The sequence below is a fragment of the Ipomoea nil genome, unplaced genomic scaffold (genome assembly GCF_001879475.1).
Source record: "Ipomoea nil cultivar Tokyo-kokei standard unplaced genomic scaffold, Asagao_1.1 scaffold2036, whole genome shotgun sequence".
NCBI lineage: Eukaryota > Viridiplantae > Streptophyta > Magnoliopsida > Solanales > Convolvulaceae > Ipomoea > Ipomoea nil.
In genome coordinates this window covers 6,100,474-6,118,242 of record NW_017618464.1, presented here as the reverse complement: position 1 = coordinate 6,118,242, position 17,769 = coordinate 6,100,474, and the positions used below count along the sequence as shown (strand labels likewise).

General features: G+C 34.2%; 4 protein-coding genes across 5 annotated transcripts; 1 reads left to right on the top strand and 3 right to left on the bottom strand.

Annotated features, from left to right (window-relative positions):
• The first annotated feature begins 543 nt into the window (after positions 1 to 543).
• Positions 544 to 2,290, top strand: LOC109147936 (putative RING-H2 finger protein ATL71). 2 transcript variants are annotated; one of them, XM_019295609.1, is made up of 2 exons: positions 544 to 1,227; positions 2,195 to 2,290. In XM_019295609.1, the coding sequence occupies exons 1-2, from the start codon at positions 734 to 736 to the stop codon at positions 2,208 to 2,210; spliced, it is 510 nt and encodes a 169-aa protein (XP_019151154.1). In that variant the 5' UTR covers positions 544 to 733; the 3' UTR covers positions 2,211 to 2,290. The 2 variants fall into 2 exon arrangements, with proteins under 2 accessions (XP_019151154.1, XP_019151156.1); XM_019295611.1 differs by having other exon boundaries at positions 2,088 to 2,284.
• A 32-nt stretch (positions 2,291 to 2,322) lies between these two features.
• LOC109147932 (probable inositol oxygenase) lies at positions 2,323 to 4,834 on the bottom strand. Its single transcript, XM_019295606.1, has 11 exons — positions 4,700 to 4,834; positions 4,260 to 4,326; positions 4,069 to 4,150; positions 3,767 to 3,971; positions 3,601 to 3,660; positions 3,460 to 3,515; positions 3,233 to 3,355; positions 3,073 to 3,142; positions 2,889 to 2,967; positions 2,710 to 2,791; positions 2,323 to 2,602 (listed from the first exon to the last, which is right to left on the bottom strand). The coding sequence occupies exons 1-11, from the start codon at positions 4,728 to 4,730 to the stop codon at positions 2,576 to 2,578; spliced, it is 882 nt and encodes a 293-aa protein (XP_019151151.1). The 5' UTR covers positions 4,731 to 4,834; the 3' UTR covers positions 2,323 to 2,575.
• A 365-nt stretch (positions 4,835 to 5,199) lies between these two features.
• Positions 5,200 to 6,291, bottom strand: LOC109147937 (mavicyanin-like). Its single transcript, XM_019295612.1, has 2 exons — positions 5,740 to 6,291; positions 5,200 to 5,531 (listed from the first exon to the last, which is right to left on the bottom strand). Exons 1-2 carry the CDS (start codon positions 5,915 to 5,917, stop codon positions 5,272 to 5,274), a joined length of 438 nt encoding a protein of 145 aa, XP_019151157.1. The 5' UTR covers positions 5,918 to 6,291; the 3' UTR covers positions 5,200 to 5,271.
• Positions 6,292 to 6,379: 88 nt separating this feature from the next.
• Positions 6,380 to 10,476, bottom strand: LOC109147923. Its single transcript, XM_019295594.1, has 4 exons — positions 9,786 to 10,476; positions 8,437 to 8,586; positions 7,681 to 8,334; positions 6,380 to 7,575 (listed from the first exon to the last, which is right to left on the bottom strand). The coding sequence occupies exons 1-4, from the start codon at positions 10,149 to 10,151 to the stop codon at positions 6,553 to 6,555; spliced, it is 2,193 nt and encodes a 730-aa protein (XP_019151139.1). The 5' UTR covers positions 10,152 to 10,476; the 3' UTR covers positions 6,380 to 6,552.
• Between the last annotated feature and the right edge of the window lie 7,293 nt (positions 10,477 to 17,769).

The following is a 17,769-nucleotide window of genomic DNA, read 5'->3' as shown; positions in this document are numbered from 1 at the left end:
CACGAGCGCATGTTAAACTAAATATTTTAAAGTAAATCACTCATCTTTTTTTGGGTTGAAAAAGAATTACTACTAGTCCCTGATGGTTAAGTATGAGAATTATGTTCCCATCACAGTGATTTTTGCACGGACTTAATCCAGAAAATGTGGGCTTAACTAAGAAAATGTTAATTTGAAGTATGAAAATCATGTTCCACTAACTTAACTAGGTCTAGAATTACTCATCTTCCATTCTTCCAAAAGGCTGAACCCCAACTTTAAGGGTCCTCGATCCGATATAGCATTTGAGAGGATGTAAATTATGGTAACTCAACTGAAAATGAACCACATAGGCTAAAGCTCTAGTCATTCTTCTAAACTTCCACCTCTATGACTAGTTGAGCTGCTCGGAAAATGACAAATGCAAGTTTCAACTTTAGAGATTCTTTGTTCTTTATGATCGAGTTGCTTGAGGTTTCTGTCTCTACTTTTATACTTTGATTTGTTTATAAATTATAATAATATTATTATATATAATAACGCTCCTACAGGGCCCCTATACGGCTATACATTACCTTCCTAGCTAAATGACTACCCTGATACCATCATCTTCTACCCTTCTACTTTATTATATCAACTTCAATATAATCCATTTCCCTTTCACCACACCTCCAAAACCCATCATCTTTTCTCCACGTTTCCCCACCTTCATCCCCTGTTTTTTTCCCCAGAAAACTGCAAAACACAGACATATATGATGGATAACAACACAATGGTCGGCGGTGATTCCGGGGATGATTTAGGAGAGCAGCGGAGTTCCGGTGGTTTTGGGTACAGCATTGGGTTCTCCGTAGGAATCCTTTTAATCCTCGTACTCGTCACTTACTTCTCCTACGTTTGCGTTAAAGCTCGCCCGGGAAACGCCTCGCGTAGTAGACGCGCCGTCACGGCAGCGGAGGATGACGATGATGAGCGGATGAGCAGGCGGCGGCTCGGCCTTGACGAAGCTACGCTGGAGAGCTACCCGAAGCTTGTTTATTCGCAGGCGAAACAGCATGAAGGGGATTCCGCCATTTCTTCTTCTTCAGGGTGTTCTATCTGCTTAGCAGATTATAAGGATGCTGATATTCTCAGGCTTTTACCTGACTGTGGCCATCTTTTCCATTCCAAATGCGTTGATCCTTGGCTCAGGCTTCGCCCTACTTGCCCCATTTGTCGAAACTCTCCCCTCCCCTCTCCTCTCCTAAGGTAAGATTAGACGTTTCTATTTTTCTTTTATTTGTTTAAGGTAAGTTTGTGATTATCAGTAGCTTAGCTTTCCTGATGGTGATGATCAAGTAGGTAGGTGGGTAGATTAGGATTCAAGAAAATATATATATATTTTTTTCTTTGGAATTGTGTGTGTATACTCAAGATTGGATTAGTTTAATCCTTCAGTTGTCACCATGTGGATAGTTTATTATTGTGAATATAATGCATCCAGAAAATGATGATGCTACATGGATAAGTAGTCATGCATGATGATTAATTCTTTGCCAGAACACAGCTAATTCAATCAACATATTAATGATTAGTTTCTTCGAGGAACAATCATATCCTAGCTTTGTCCCTCAGCTCCTAATTATTTAATGATGATATATCAACTCATATAATGTTTGGAAAAAAATAAAAATTTTGGTTACTCAATTATAAGGTATAATAGATTGATTATCTGTGTTGAAAATGTTTGAAAAAGTATAGAACAGATACTACCTTGTAAAGAATCACGAGTATTTCAAAAAAAAAAAGACTGAACTTTTGATCTCTAAAATAAAACAAAAGTGGTGTTTTTGGTCCATATTTATTAAAGAAGTACACTAATAAATTTACAACTTAAATTTTTACAGGTAACATCCTGGTTTACCCAGCATTAATGATATTTTTCACTCTAATTGTGTGTGATATACAACTTAGAGTGCTAAAAGTATCACTTTAGGGTCAAACAAAAAAAACAAAGGCATCAATATTATTCAAGGGATTAATTAAGCTAAGGTCACTATATATATATTCAAATTGAAGAATAAAAAATACCGTGTTTACTATAACGTAACAATATATCTTATGATAAGGTCGGTTGATTGATGTAATCAAGGAAGAAGAAAAATGATGGAGAAGTGATATCAAATATTGACATAGTATGTTTAATTTGGACATACAATCATTTTTCTTCAATCAGGGTGGAGGTGATTTGAATTGCCTACCAACCAGAAGAAATATACATGTGAAGAAAATGAAATCCTGAAGACAAATTTGCAAGAAATGGTAGACTTATGAGGCTAAATTATTATCCTTAAAAAAATGAGGCTAAATTATTCAGATAATGTTGAATGCATTATATTGAGCTGGCAAAACAGACAAGTGGATGGCTTTATTGGCTTTTGCTTCTAATCATCTAACAATTACATTTAACTTCCATTCTTTACTACACCAAATTACAATTAACAGAACACATTTTTTTTTAATTTTTTTTTTTTTTTAAAAAAAGCCATGAGTTTTCAAGCATATATATAAGCCAGTTGAAGCAGAACTACCAGTAACTTCCAAACTCTCCAAAATTTCACCACTTGAGCTTCTCTGGGAAGTACTGCAATATAATCACAAATTTTACAATTCAGTAAAAACAATTCAAGAGTGAAGTGGCAATTAATTGTGAAAGTATAGTAAAAATGTCGTTTCAATTCCAAAATTCACCTTCTTAATGAGAGACTCATAGTATGGCTTCACCTTCTCCACATCAATCCTCTCTTTGCTCTTGCTGTACAGATCATACTCGCTACACACACAAAACAACAATCCATTTAATTAAAGGCAGCTAGGCAAAAAGAAAAAGAAAATATAATAATGCAAATCGAAAGCATTTAATTAATTACTTGAAAATGTTGACCCATTTGAGATTCTCACGGTCCTCATCATTCATCAAGTGGGTGTATGCTCCACACTTGTGCAGAGCTTCATATAACAAAACACCATTATATATATTACTACTCACAAATACAAAACACCATGCATGTTACAGATCGAATGGGACCGGCCGGGAGAAAATTAAATACTTACGATAAAAAGAATGATATCTAATGATAAACAGCCCAGCATTTGGTAGGGTGGTCTTGTTTTCCTTAGCCATCTACAATAAGTAAAACTCAAATCCATTACATAAACATATGTGCACGTGCCGTTCTGGAAATTAAAATGAGGAAAAAAGAGTTGAGTTTACCAAGTACATATAGTCATCATGTCCCCAAGACATCAACACATTATTCAGCCCACATCCCTCAGAATACACCCCATTCTTGGTGTTGTAAAGAGGGTTATTATAATCAGGATTCTCCTTGAAGAACTGCAATATCAAATTATATATATGCATGAACACTTTAGTTTAGTTTCAGGACGTACTGTAATCAAAGCTAGATCGAGAAAAGTCGGGTTACATTAATAACAAACCTCTGAATGAACAATAATGGACTCATCAAATGCACAGCCAAGAGGGAATGTGTCACCTAAAAATATAATGTTTGAAGCTAGATTAGAAAATCATAAAAACTTCCAACTTTTTGTGTTGAGAGATGAGATGAGATAGCTCACCAACAACAGACCACTGAGGAAGCCCTCCAAATTTTGGTAGCAGCAGAACTTTCCCAAGATCTAAACACATCAAAAACCACATTTTTAAAAATCTAGCTAGACTGCATTATATTTTAGATTTTTAGCCTTCACATTAATTAGTTTAAATTATGAATTGAAAACAAACCATGGATAAGTGCAGTCAAGTGGAGCCAATCCTCATTAGGATAGTCTTTCCTGATGGCTTCAGCAGTTTGCAACAAATGCTCGATCTGGGGCTCATCAAGATCTGGATCACTCTCATCCACAACCTCATTCAGAAGCTCACAGCATTCCCATATGCTCATCTCCACCCGATCCAGCTTCCTATACTTCTCCCTCATTTCTTTCACCTACATTTAATTAATTTTCATCATATAATCAATCATTAAAACTCATTTTCTTTCAACTTATCCAGATTGCATATGTTACTAAAAACATCTTACTTACATAATCATAGGTTTGGTTAATGTGCATCTGCCGATAGACCTCCTTAACGCTCTCCTTTCTTTCAGTGTCTGCACTATAATCCCTGCATGCAAATAATCCAGTGAACATAAAACAACCTTCAATTCGATTCCATACATTATATTGGTAATTTCATCTTGGAATTCAGAAATCTCAATCCAAAGATAGCTGACCTGAACGTGTTCCCAAAAGCATTGCTTTCAGGCGCAATGAAGCCACCATCTTCCACCTTCTTTGCCACTGCAAATCCACCCAAAATCACTTAGTTTCTAAATAATTATTGCACCATATATAAACTAATATATGCATGCATGCATGGTGTAGTAAACCGTTGGTGCAATGTTGAGATTAATGATCACAATAAACGATAACAATGACATGCATAAAGTAAAGAAGACAATATTTTCGTGATGATAATGGTAACACATAAACATGTAAATTTACAAAATTACTCATGAACATATGAAACATACACTACAATCAGACACTATACCTTTCTCCTGAATTCCCTTCAAACTAAAACAAAGAACAATGGAAATTAAAGTTGGTATTCACATCCATTCGCCAAAAGAAATTATTTTTCTAAAAGAATCTGGGAAAATGAAATAGATACCAGGCTGAGGTTGCTGAACGGGCATTGTCATCTTGGCAGCACAAATTAAAGACCCTTTGCTAATTAATATGATGATTATGGCGCCCTTGGGGTTGGGCCCTTGGGGATTCAACCTTTATTTTGGGAAAAAATGATTGTAGATGACTTGATGTTGTGCAGACAAAGATTGAGATGGTTGGGTTTTATATGAAATATAATGATGTTATGTCTATTAATGATGTGAGGTGAATATTGAGCAACCCATAACAGTAGCTTAATTATGGGTGCTTTTGGCACTTGGCAGTATTATAATCAAGATTTTAAGATTTTTCCAATATTTTTTTTAATGCATCAAATATCTATTATTTATTTATTCCATTCATTTTCTTTGAAAATTTCCATATCATCAGTAAATTCTTTGAAAATTTAAGAGAAAAATGAAAGAATCCATGGACTTATAAAGCTAGATTAATCAAATAGTATTAGACAAGTGGGAGATTCTAAATGCTAAACTTCGAAATTATATATAAATAGAGTTTATTCATTGTCATTGTGACATAGGTTGGTGAACGAGGTTTGACCAGTTCATAGCATTAACTACGGGCCGGAGAAGTCTCTGGCACCGGTGACGACGGCGAAGACTTGGGCAGCTGGACAGTAACATTAAGTTTCTGGCCTAGTGAACAATAGTTCAAGACACTGCAAATGTAGTAAAAGATTCCTGGTTCTCTGAGGTTAATGGTCACTGGACCATCATCTTTGAAAGCTTGGTAGGGCTGATTGGCTGTGCAGTCATCATACTCTCTTTTTGATACTTGCATCACATTGTAAAACACTTCATCAAACTCAAACACTGCAACCCATACAAACAAAACCAAATCTTATTTCCTTTCACGCGTTCCAAAATATACTCAGTTTCTATAAAGATTAGGATGGAGTGATGGGATTCGAATATAAATTTATTGTTGAGAAAGAACAGTTTCAGTCATGGACTTATAAATCATGAAAATGACAAATTCACTTAAATTTGAGAGAGAGAGAGAGAGAGGGAGAGAATATACAAAGAGTGTCTCCAGGTTGGAAAAGTTGGGAAGATGACCAATTACTATAGAAGTCATTGTTGGGTGGAATTGTCCAATGAGAGTCATCTCCCACCATGTGTTGCACTGCAAATGATTGATACTTCAAAGCAATCACCACTACAACTACAACCACAAATTTGCACCTTTGCATTCCCATTCTTGCTTTGCTCTCATCCGTAGATTTTGAAAGTGGGTTTTGTGGGCAATTTGTAGGGTTAACCACAAAATCAAGAAATGGAGCCCGCAACAGGCAACTAAGTTGGTTTCTGGATAGTAAATTGTGGCAACCGCACGGAAGTGGGAGTTACACCGAACGCGGTGGGCCCCTTATGGGCACTGGGCTGTTGAGTAACCGTGATTTACACATCCACTATCCTGTTAGGTCGGGGTGTGGGAGTCCTAGGGCGAGGAAATTTCGTCTTTTATGAGAAAGAAAATGAAGGGATGGATGGATGTAACTGTTTATCCACACTTGGGAAGTGGAAATATGGAAGTTGTAACGTTTGTACAGTTACAAGAACTAGAATGGAAAGCCAAACCAGATTTTACTCTTACCAAAATTTAATCTCAAACAGGAAAAATTGTCAACCAAACAAGGAAGCTTCTTATGTATGTTCTATGGAGAAAGAAAGAGATGCCCTTTAGAGAAAAAGGTTATATCTCACAAGTGGGCTTATCCAGTCTAAGATCATATATGTAAAAACACTAAAAATAGAATGAAAAAGGGGATAGGGGGTTAGTAATGTACTCATATACTCTCATGTACTAATCCTAATTCTGCAATAATGTTCCCTAGAGATCAGAACTTGGTTCTACTCCTCCATCACAGAGTGAAAGTAGTTTGTAATTCGTATAATGGAATTCGATTTGAAGCCGCTGATGAAGGGGCATCGATGGCCTCAAACCCTTCTTAAGATCAACTTGTAATTCTCGAATAGGGATTGCTGCCAAGAAACTTTTAATGTACTCTTTGCACGAGTCTTTGCCTCTGCATACCATTGATTCTTGCTCGTTATTGTCAGGCTCGCCCCCCATAGTCGATTCTTCGTTGTTTGTCTTGGGGGCGTTGACGATATTATCCTCAGTTTTAGCACTAGCAGATGAGTCTTCTGTCGGGGGTTGAGTCTCGTTAGCCACCAGTGAAATTGTAGTGTCTCTGTCGAACCTGAGGATAAAGGCTTGGTTGCAGCCCTCGTAGAGCCTCTCGCCCAATGTGTCGATGATGTAGTATGCATCTTGCTCGACTTTCAGCACAAAGAAGTGGTCGTTCCAGCTTACAATGTAGATCGAAGCATCACGAGTGGTGGGTTTAGAGATCTCGTCCCAAATGTTGTCGAAAGACATAGCCCCTTTGAGGAAATCAAACCCGTCGTCTTCGATTCCTTCCGGATGGAAGAACCCGATGAAGGACTTTTGTGGGGCTACTGAAAGCGGGCTGACTTTGGCCTCGAGGACTGTCTCGAGATCGAAATGCTTGTCGGGAAAACGTTCCCTATAGCTCTCGTTTTCGCAGAGCTTCCTCCACTCCAGAGAGCCCTCGTGAATCAGGCTGTCGAGTTGGGATTTGATGGGCATCTCGTCACGATTGGAGTGAAACCAATCAGCAATCGCGACAACTAGAGATGTACACGCACTTTCTCCCGCTGCCCGCTCACTACGTTGGTCAATAGACGCAAAGAAAACCTCGGCCCTCAGCTTCATTTGTCCATCGCGGCTTATGATCTCTTTAGCCTCCCAGCTACCCACAGCAAAGTTGTCATCCCCGAATTCAGAGACAGAAGACCGACTTATGGTCGTACCATCTTCAGTTCTCCACTGTAACAAAAACAATAAAAACATCGTTAACGTTTGACACATTATACTAGCCATTTATGTTCTCAACTACCAAGAAGTTCGTTAAACCAATATAAAGGAACATACCCCATGAGAGGAATCATCAGAGGAACTAAGCTGTCGTCGATCAAAATCAATATCATCACCGCCTTCCTCTCCATAGTGTTTCTTCAATAACGGTTCTCCTTTGCGTTTAGGAGATCTTAAGTTCAACTTCCTCTTCCCCCAGGGAAGAATTTTGCGTTTTGAGCTCTGCTGGATAGATTGATCAACCACCAACCCAGTTCTATCCTCGAGATAAACACACCCTGCATCCGATTTCCGATGGCTATAGTAAATCCAATCCCCATTTTCACTACTCGCATGATTCGCAAAAGCCAGCGTCTCATAACTCACCGTCTTCCTCATAACGCTACCCTCCTTTCCTTCCTCCGATTCCCCGTCTTCCGAGTCACTTAGCGAGTCCGTGTCTACAGGGTAATTGTACTCGGTATCACAACTTCGAACCGAGCACTTTCCATCGCTCCCCTCATCCTCCCGATACGCCTTCTTGCGCCCTCGAACAGATAATGCCTTGAAAATCCCAACTTTACCAAGACTCGCTCTCAATGGAGAACCATCATTTCTGTCTTTTGACAAAAATTCTCCACACGTAGGATACATTGGACGTGATATATCAAACTTCTGACCCGTTTCTAAACCTTCACGATCATTTCCCAGTTCCACAAGGTTAAGAGACAACTGCAGCATGTATGAAACAACGTTATTCATAAACCATATACAATATAAACATTAAACAGAAAACATAACCAACATAGAACAGATAGTGTTTATTGTGCTTACGCAAAGTAAAGGACCGACTGCACTGCTGAACCAATCAAGCGGAATGTTGATTTCAACGTCTTTTTCTTTAGATACTGAAGCAAAGTCCGAAAGGTTTAATGTTCCGGTGGCAATAGTAGGCACCTTGTTTGTCGGTCCCTTGCTTAAGCCCTACGATATATAAACAGTGAAAGAGTGTTACCTCATAATTATTCACTAATCCGAATTAATAATGGAAGTATAAAAGTAAAAACTTCAGAAATCAGATTACATATGTTAAATGGTAGGTAATTAAAAATTACAAAAGGATTAATTCTTCTTCATTTTGGATCAGAATTCGGGAACACAATTAGACCATATTTGATACCAGTATCTGCAGAATATGCTTGCTGCCATCACCTCAACCCTTATTATTTCGCTTAAAAAGTAACAAAAGATACAAGATAAATGCTCCAATAAAGTGGAGATATAGAGGAATATTCCATTGAAGGAATTTTCCAAACTATGAACCGCGATTATTGAGGTTAGAGCAAATGAAATTGATAGAATAGGTGTCATCTCTATCAATATTACATCACCATTACTGATGACCACAAGCTCCTGAGGTGGGTCCAATCGCATAAATATAATCATTTCATACCAGAAAGCTAAAATTCTTTTGACTAGCAGAACGTGGGAATAACAGTACTGCCCAATGCTAAAGCACAATCAAACTACAAGTAAGATATGCACCAGAATCACTAGAAAAGGCATGCTGGGTAAAAAAGCCAAAAAGGGTTATAATGGTAACTGCTTTATCACTACATGTAGAGCCACTGTGAATCTTTTGGTCTGTGGTAACAAAAATTCACCATCATTCTTGATAATCAAGATCAGGTTAAATAGTTTAGTGCTAGCTCTTGGATTATTATCCTCAAGGTCTTTATGACAAATTGACAATATACCCATTGGATTGACTTTGGGAAAGCTGAATATTTTCTTGTCTGCTAATTTTCCCAGAAAAAGACATTGGGGTACAGAGATGAAAAAGCCAAAATCCAAGGGAGTTCTGTGCTCACTCACAAATTTCCAGGAATATTTGTACTTTCTGAATCGCAAAATAACACTTATGAAGCCCTTTCCACTTTTAATTGCTAAATATGTAAGGATTACTGAAGATTGTTGTTCATTTCATATAAAAATTTAACAGATTTTAGTTCAGTTATATCAGATAGAAAGCCAAAAAGGCAAAATCTTCCCATGTTTCACAGCAATAAAAAACAATGCAACAGCAGAAACAACAAAGCAAGACCATAAAGCTGAACAAACAAAAGATGAAACATCTTTTGTGTGTAAAAAAGAGATGAAAGGCAGTTGAATTAGAAACTCACATTGAATAGAGAAAAGGCAACCTCCCAAGGAAGAAAATCATCATCTTTGTAAGCAGAGAAGTTGCATTCACACTTAAACTCCTCTTCCCACTGAACAACCCCATCCTCCTTGATCAAAGAACCCTCCTTTGTGAAATTCCTCCTCACTCTCCTCCTCAGAGAGTTCAAGGCCAAAGGATTCACCTTTGCTGACCCCTTCCACCTGATCTCAACAACCAACCTTTCAAAATCTTGAAAATCCCCAAGGCTCTCCACTTCTTCAGATGATATGCTCAGACCCTTTAGGCAGCCAACAACAATCTTGGCCTCGAATTTCTTGGAGGATAACGGAGGCCACGGCCTCCACTTCATCATCTTCACCACCATCTTGTTCTAACAAGTTCAATAAAAAAAAAAAACTTCAACCAAACCAAACTAACAATACAGTAAAAAGGGTTAAAAGGGTCAGCTTTTCTGAATGAATTGCAGGTGCATATGAGTAAGGCTCCCTCTCTCCCTCCCTCTTTCACCCTCTACCTAAACATATATGTATAAAATGAGATAAACAAAGAACAGAAACGAGAGCTTTCGAAGGAATTAGGTGCTGGGTATAAAAAAAATCCGAGCTTTTGGAACAAAAGAGAAGAGAGAATGGAGAAACAGAGGGAAGAAAACCAGAAAGGGAGTTTGGAGAGATAGAGCCGGCAGTGTCTAAACACCTTAACGTCTCTATTTCTACTAGGAAGATGTTTGTCACTCCTGGTTTTCCGGGCCTACTATTTCTCTCTCTATCCTCTCTCCTCTTTCTTTTACAATCCTTTTTTGGTCAATTTCTTTAAAGATTCGCTTTTTATGGGAGGTAATTGTAAGGAAAAAAAATTGTTAAATTTATCATCTAAAATCATCCCTGAAGTAAAGAAATCGCCTTTTATGGGAGGTAAATTGTAAGGGGAAAAAATTGTTAAATTTATCATCTAAAATCATCCCTAAAGTATGGATGAGATAATGGGCGTTTCACTTAATAAATAGTCATACTTATGCACTCAATACGAAAATAATTAGACAATATTAAAAGATACAATACAAATATACATAAGTAGAAGAGTTATAATAGGTCTAGAACTAAGAGAGTCCTAATCGTTTCGGTGTATAATTTTAACGGGTTGATCGAAGAAATTTGTGGTTAAATAATTTTTTAATTATTTAAAGTTATTTTCTAATCTTTATTCTCAAGCAAGACAATATTATTTGAAAAAATAAAATTTTACAACTTTTTTGTAGATTGGTGAACTTTTTTTTTCTTTCTACGTATTAATAGATTTCATAAAATAATAAAATATAAAAAATATTTTAATAGGTCTGCGAATATTAGTTCTTTTTTTTTTTTTTTGAAAATGCGAATATTAGTTCAGTATGTAAAAGAAATACAAAAAATAAAATGTTAAAAATGATTTGAGCAAAACAAATATAGGAGGGCTCAAATGTAACATTGTGCAATGAGAAATGTTATCTATGCTAATTCTTTATATACAATTTTATAAAGAGTAAATACCTAAAATGGTCCCTTGACTATAGCTAAATTCACAAATTGGTCATCGACTTTCAATTTCAACCAATTATGTCTTTAACTTTGTAATTTTGACATGATTTGGTCCTCTATCTATTTGACCGTTTGTTAACCGTGATCGACGATCTCCAGAAGAACCTTCAGTTCTCGTCGGAGCACGTGGAGGCCTCCAGGATGACGTTGCACTGGTTCGGAAACACGTCGTTTTCTTCGCTCTGGTACGAAATCGACTACATTGAATCCAAAGGGAGGATGAAGTAAGGTGACCGGATTTGGTAGATTGCTTTCGGCGGTGGATTTAAATGTAACAGTGCGGTCTGAAAATGCAACTAGAACCTTAAAAAACGGACGATTGACCATGAAATTACATATATATCCTCAAATCACAGTCAACAAACGGTCAAATAGACAGAGGACCAAATTGTGTTAAAATTACAAAGTTAAGGACTTAATTGGTTGAAATTGAAAGTCGAGGACCAATTTGTGAATTTAGCTATAGTCGAGTGACTATTTTGGGTAATTACTCTTTTATAAAATATAATATTGTGAATATATGCACCATTTTTATTTAAATAAAATTAGTTGACCCATCATATATATATATATATATATATATATTGAAAACTAAAGGACTTTTATCATTAAAACAAATGTTCAATACATAATGGAATGGAATCAAGCCAAATTAAAAAATCAGAGTTCAAACGAGTTGTCCTTGTCAGAACATGAGCGACTTTATTCACTGATCTTGAAATGAACTTAATAGACACTTTCGTAGTGTTGTTGGAGCTTTCGACATTCGTTAATGATGCAACCTACGATAAATCTTGTAACGAGCCCGTAAGCAAATTACACACGTGCTGATCCATCATAAATTAATTATATAAAATTAAGTTAAATTGTATAATTTTTAAAAACAAAATTTGGTATATCCTCTTGTTGTTGGTTATTTTTTGCTTTGTGTGGATATACATATACATATACATATACAGATATATATATATATATATATATATATTTTAGGTGTGTATACATATATGCTTAAGATCACGTGAGAAAAAGAGTTATCCTGCGGAAATGCGAATAAATGTGATTAATGACTCTTAAAATAAACATAAGTGATTTCTTCCCAAACATTTAAGCAATTAATATAATAAGAATCCCAGGTTGTCAATGTCATTTTGGGAAGAATGTCATTGACAATTAAATGATTTCTTTAATTATATTAATTGCTTAAAATATTTATACCCTTTTATGGCCAACAGGTTGTCAACTTAAATTATGGGTGAGATTTTCGTCTAAATAAAAGTCAAATTTTACAAGCGTGTTTCGATATGAATCCGGATTAGTTTGGACATAACAAATGTTGTATGAAAATAAATAAATAATTAAATAAGGCAAGGGATTAAAGAATTGAATAAAGTACTTATAAGTTATAACCGATGATAAATAGTGTGTTTGAGCTTGGAAAAAATTTCAGCCGAGTAAGTCAAACAGTTAATTTAATAATTTGAAATTAAAATCGAATACATCGTGAGATCAATTTACTTTAAATAGAAAAATGGTGAACATTTTACTCCAAGGTTGTGAAAATTCAATGTTATTTGGGTGATGATGGAACCACTATCTGATGACCGGTGTGCATTGAATAAATTTCGCTCTAATGTAATAGTCCGTAAACGATACAAGAGGGATATAATATTCACAAAAATCGAACTTGTAATTTTTTTATGCGAGAATCATGCTTCGTTTATTCGATCATTCCTTATGAGACACAAAATCCTATTATCTTCTACTTATTACATGAAGGCATGCTTCCTATATAATTGAGTGTGTTGGGATGGTATTGATATCAATAAGTTTGAGGTTGTATGTACAAAGCTAAGATATGCTGCAACATAATGATATCACAAATTTCGTAAAGGCAAGACATTAATCTTGTGGAAAACAATGAAGACATGCACTCATGAAACGGTCAACATTTTGTAAAGATTAATGTTATGTTATTTTATAAAATACGTGTTATATATCGCAATAAACTTTTTATTAACTTATAATAAAGGTGATTAATTTACAAAATATCCAATGAAAATAAAAAATAATTAATACTGCACCAAATAGTGATAGAAAAAGTAACATTTTTTTTAATATTAAAAAAGAAATATAATGAGTTTAGTGGGGTATATTATAGTTTTTAGTATATATATTATTATATTTAATTGGTTTGTTATTAGTTATTTGCTTAGGTGAGTCCGACACTTTAAACTGACACGAAAGATGTTTGTAACATTATTGACAGGTCGATTAGTTACCCAACAAAAAAATAAAAACGTAAGGAATTGGAATGTGAGTCATTGTTTGTTGCCACTCCATTTCTTTTCCTTTTAAATCATAATTTCAATTCTTAGAACGTCCCCACATGTCACATATATATAGAATTGTGATTTATTATTCTTAGTGGCTGATTTATAATTTTTTTAGATAAGAAAAATCTATAATTACTATTTGATGGTGTTTACAAATTACACATGAGAGATAAATCACATTAGAAAGATTCTATGTAAATGACTCAACTGAGAGAGTATTAAAAATAATCAAACTCATAACCTTTTAGTATCAATTTATTAATCAATTGACTTATAAAAATACTTTGTGATTAATTAGGTATGAATTGATCACCAGGATTATGTGGTCCAATGGTACTCGGGTTGGACTTCCATTTGGAAAATTATGAGTTCAAGCCTCAGTGGAAGCGTTATTGGTTCTTTACGTTTCAATAAGTTGAGAAAGTATATGAACAGATACTACAATGTAATAGAGCCAGTAAAGGTATGAATTGATCAATTTATTATAAATATATTAATATAGGAGTCATGCACTCATGTTACACTTTTACAAAAATCACTAAATAATAGTCATTATACGTATCATTATTTTATTAGATATTTTACGTGAATTTTTTTTTTTGTTAACTCATACTATAATTCATTACCATTTTAAGAAAAACATGCGTGAGCGCACACATATATATATATAGGGGAGCGTTCACGTGAGAATACTTCTTTCGGTAATTAAAAAGTATGAATATATCCACATCCACCATCTTGATAAATCAAAGGCTAGGATCTTACCATTATTAAATTCTCAAGTTTGCAATAATTATAAAATGAACGTCGTTCTTAAAAGTTTTCAATAATTATAAAATTGACTCTGTAATTTATTTACTAAAATCTTAATCATTGATGAACTCATAGACGGCTAAGATTAATATGCATTTGAATGCATGACCACACTATCGCATGGGAAGCGCCGATGCAGATTGCACCATTATATATGCATTTTAATGCAGAGTGAATTCCATTTTTGGTCCTACTGTTATAGGGGTCATTTCAATTTTAATCCACTATAATTATTTTTGCCACATTGCATCCACTATTATTAAAAGTGCTCCAGTTTTAGTCCACGAAAACCGTGGACTAAAATTGGAACACTTTTAATAACAGTGGACGCAATGTGACAAAAATAATTATGGTGGACTAACATTGGAAAAGCCCCTATAACAATAGGACCAAAAATGAAATTCACTCTTTTAATGCAGGACCACACTATCGCATGGGAAGCATGATTTCAAAATGAACTTCTACTGAAGTTTGATCTCATGACCTTCTATATGAGAGATGTCATGACATACCATCTGAGCACAAAGTGCTTAACAATTTTTGAGTTTAATAATCTTCTTCTAAAAAAATCTTTTGCATTTTCATTTCCCCCCACATTTTGGATTTTATGTAAAGATGAGAGTGTACACTCGTGCATAATATCTTCTTTGAGTACGGAAATGATTTTTGCACGTTTTTTTTAAAATAAAATGTTTCCATAAATATACTTATAATTTATGAATATACTATTTATTATATGTAAGTGCCGGTAATTTTTTGAGATCTTATCTAATACGAATATGATTAATTTTGATATAAGTGGCGGTGATTTTTTGAGATCTTATCTGATATGAATATGATTAATTTTGATGTAGCGTTGCTTCTTACTTCTTAGTGTATTTGACAGAGTAAACTTGTTGCTTGACTAAAAGAATAAAAATCCATTCATGCAGCATCTAATTATAGTACATATTTATCACATTTTCTATCCATATCTATTTTCTTTTTTGGGTCAAAGCATCTATCCTATCTATTAAATGCTAATAATTGTAAATTAATTACGGTCAATATTTGTATAGTAAGATTTTTCAACCTGAACCCTTCTTCATTAGCTAGATGTCAGGGCACAGACTGAGGGCTACTCGAAATATACTTCGATTTTGACTTCTCTAAACGCCCTGCTCTCTTTTTGTAGTTGGATTGGGGTCAAATGGCTCGGGTCAAAAGTCAATTTAGCAGGTCAACTTTAAGCCTATATAAAAGTCACTTGACCCTTTGTTAAGGGCTCTCCTTTTTTTTTTTTTGGGTTGGGGGGGGGGGGGGGGGAGGGGTGGTCTCTCTCTCTATTAATATCACTTGGGCATTCTACTTCTCTACTTCCTCTCTAGAATATGAAAGAATGAATAAAAATGCCCTTTTATTTAGCTAAAATTTCCCATCTACTCTCTACTGTACATATATTGTTCTACAAACCAAATACATTTTGGCAATTTATGCCATCAATGGCCTTCCTTTCTTATCTTATCTTATAAATAAATAAAATACAAAAAATAAGAAAGACGGCAGTTTTTTTTTTTTTTTATGTAAATTTGATATTGTTTATGGTAACTGAATATCACAAAATCAACAAATTAAATAATAATTACATATTTAGATTATACAATATATTTGATAAGAAGCACATTCAATCAAATTATATATATTTTTTAGTCTCACTTCAATTTTCATTACCTAGTAAACTATAACTACACAACAAAATCAGACTAATTCTCTTCGTGTCGGATAAGATTTAAAGAGTTGAAAAAAACCTACGCCATCTTATCTACACCCTCGGTGGTACAATCAAATTATATAATTAAGTACATAATAAAGCTAAGCCAATTTTAGTTTTAAAAAAAATGTTCTACTTACCTAATCATATAGATTTGCTTAGAAGTGACAAAAGATGCTACTAACAAGTGTTTAACTACGAGTGATTAGCATCCAAAGTATAGTTAATTTAATTAAGAAAAATACGTGTTCAAATAAAAGAAAGAAACTGACAAAAATGACCACTTTGAAAGCAACTTTTGGATATGTGATTTGTGATTTTATTTGGGGGCGGTGTTTGTGGTATTTCAAGTTTGCTTAAATGTTCAGCCAAAAAGAACATATAAGAAAATAGTTGTTTTTTAATATTAAAAAATATTGCTTATTCTAAATGAATTCTTATTATATGTTGCTTTGTGATATTTTTGGATTCTTGTTATTGCATCCATATGCAATAATTTACTATATTCATGTGAATCAATCTTTTTTTTTTGGGACTTCTTTTGCTGATTTCAAGAATGATAAGAAATGTAAACTGCACAACAAAGACACGGTGCAATAGCCTCGACCAAAAAAGATATTAATAAAAATTAAATTCGTAATCTTTTGATATGAAAATCATGCTTCATTTACTTGGTCATCCCATTCAGAACGTGACAGAAATATGTACACTATTAACATCCGACTCATTTCTAGTGTATTACAAGGAATGTTGTATCCCCCTCAATGAGGAACTTGAAGCTTATCCTCTATAAAGGAAAAGAGGAAAATGATCAATCATTTGTGATTGTATTCATTTTTTTTTTTATTAATTTATAGTGAAATCGACTAATTTAAAAATACAAATTTTTTTTTTAATTTATAAATAATGCGCATTGAGAATTAAAAATTAGCAATTTGGAGAATCAATTGTTTTTGTTTATTTATTTACCCTTCTTAAAAAGAAAAAGAAAAAGAAAACATTGATCGAATCCCTTCATGAACCAACTGGCACTTGGAAATGATCAATCTAATTCGTGAAAAGCAATGGTACGTTGGAACCAAGATTTGAGAGTGAAGGGCGGGCCATTTTTTTTTTTTTTTTTTTTTAAATTTTATTTATTTATTTATTTGGGGGTGGGTGGGGGCAATTTTTGTAGTATTTTAATATTCAATATTATATTCGGTATATAATTGGTGGATTACTGGATTAAGTCAATTTTTTTTTTAATCTAATTTAAATATGCACCTTGAACCAAAAGATATTGTATATTGCATATTGTCATGCGATTTATCTTTCATTTTTTTTTAGTTGGGTTTTGCATTCTGAATTCTGACGTATAAAATAAAAAAGAGTGTATATTAAGATTTCAAAGTGTATTTATTATAGATTCAGACTATTTTTTTAATTATAAATTTATAGAGATTTTGATTATATTCTTAATTTACTTTTTTATTTTGTTTAATTTTTTTTTTGTTGGTACTCTAGTTC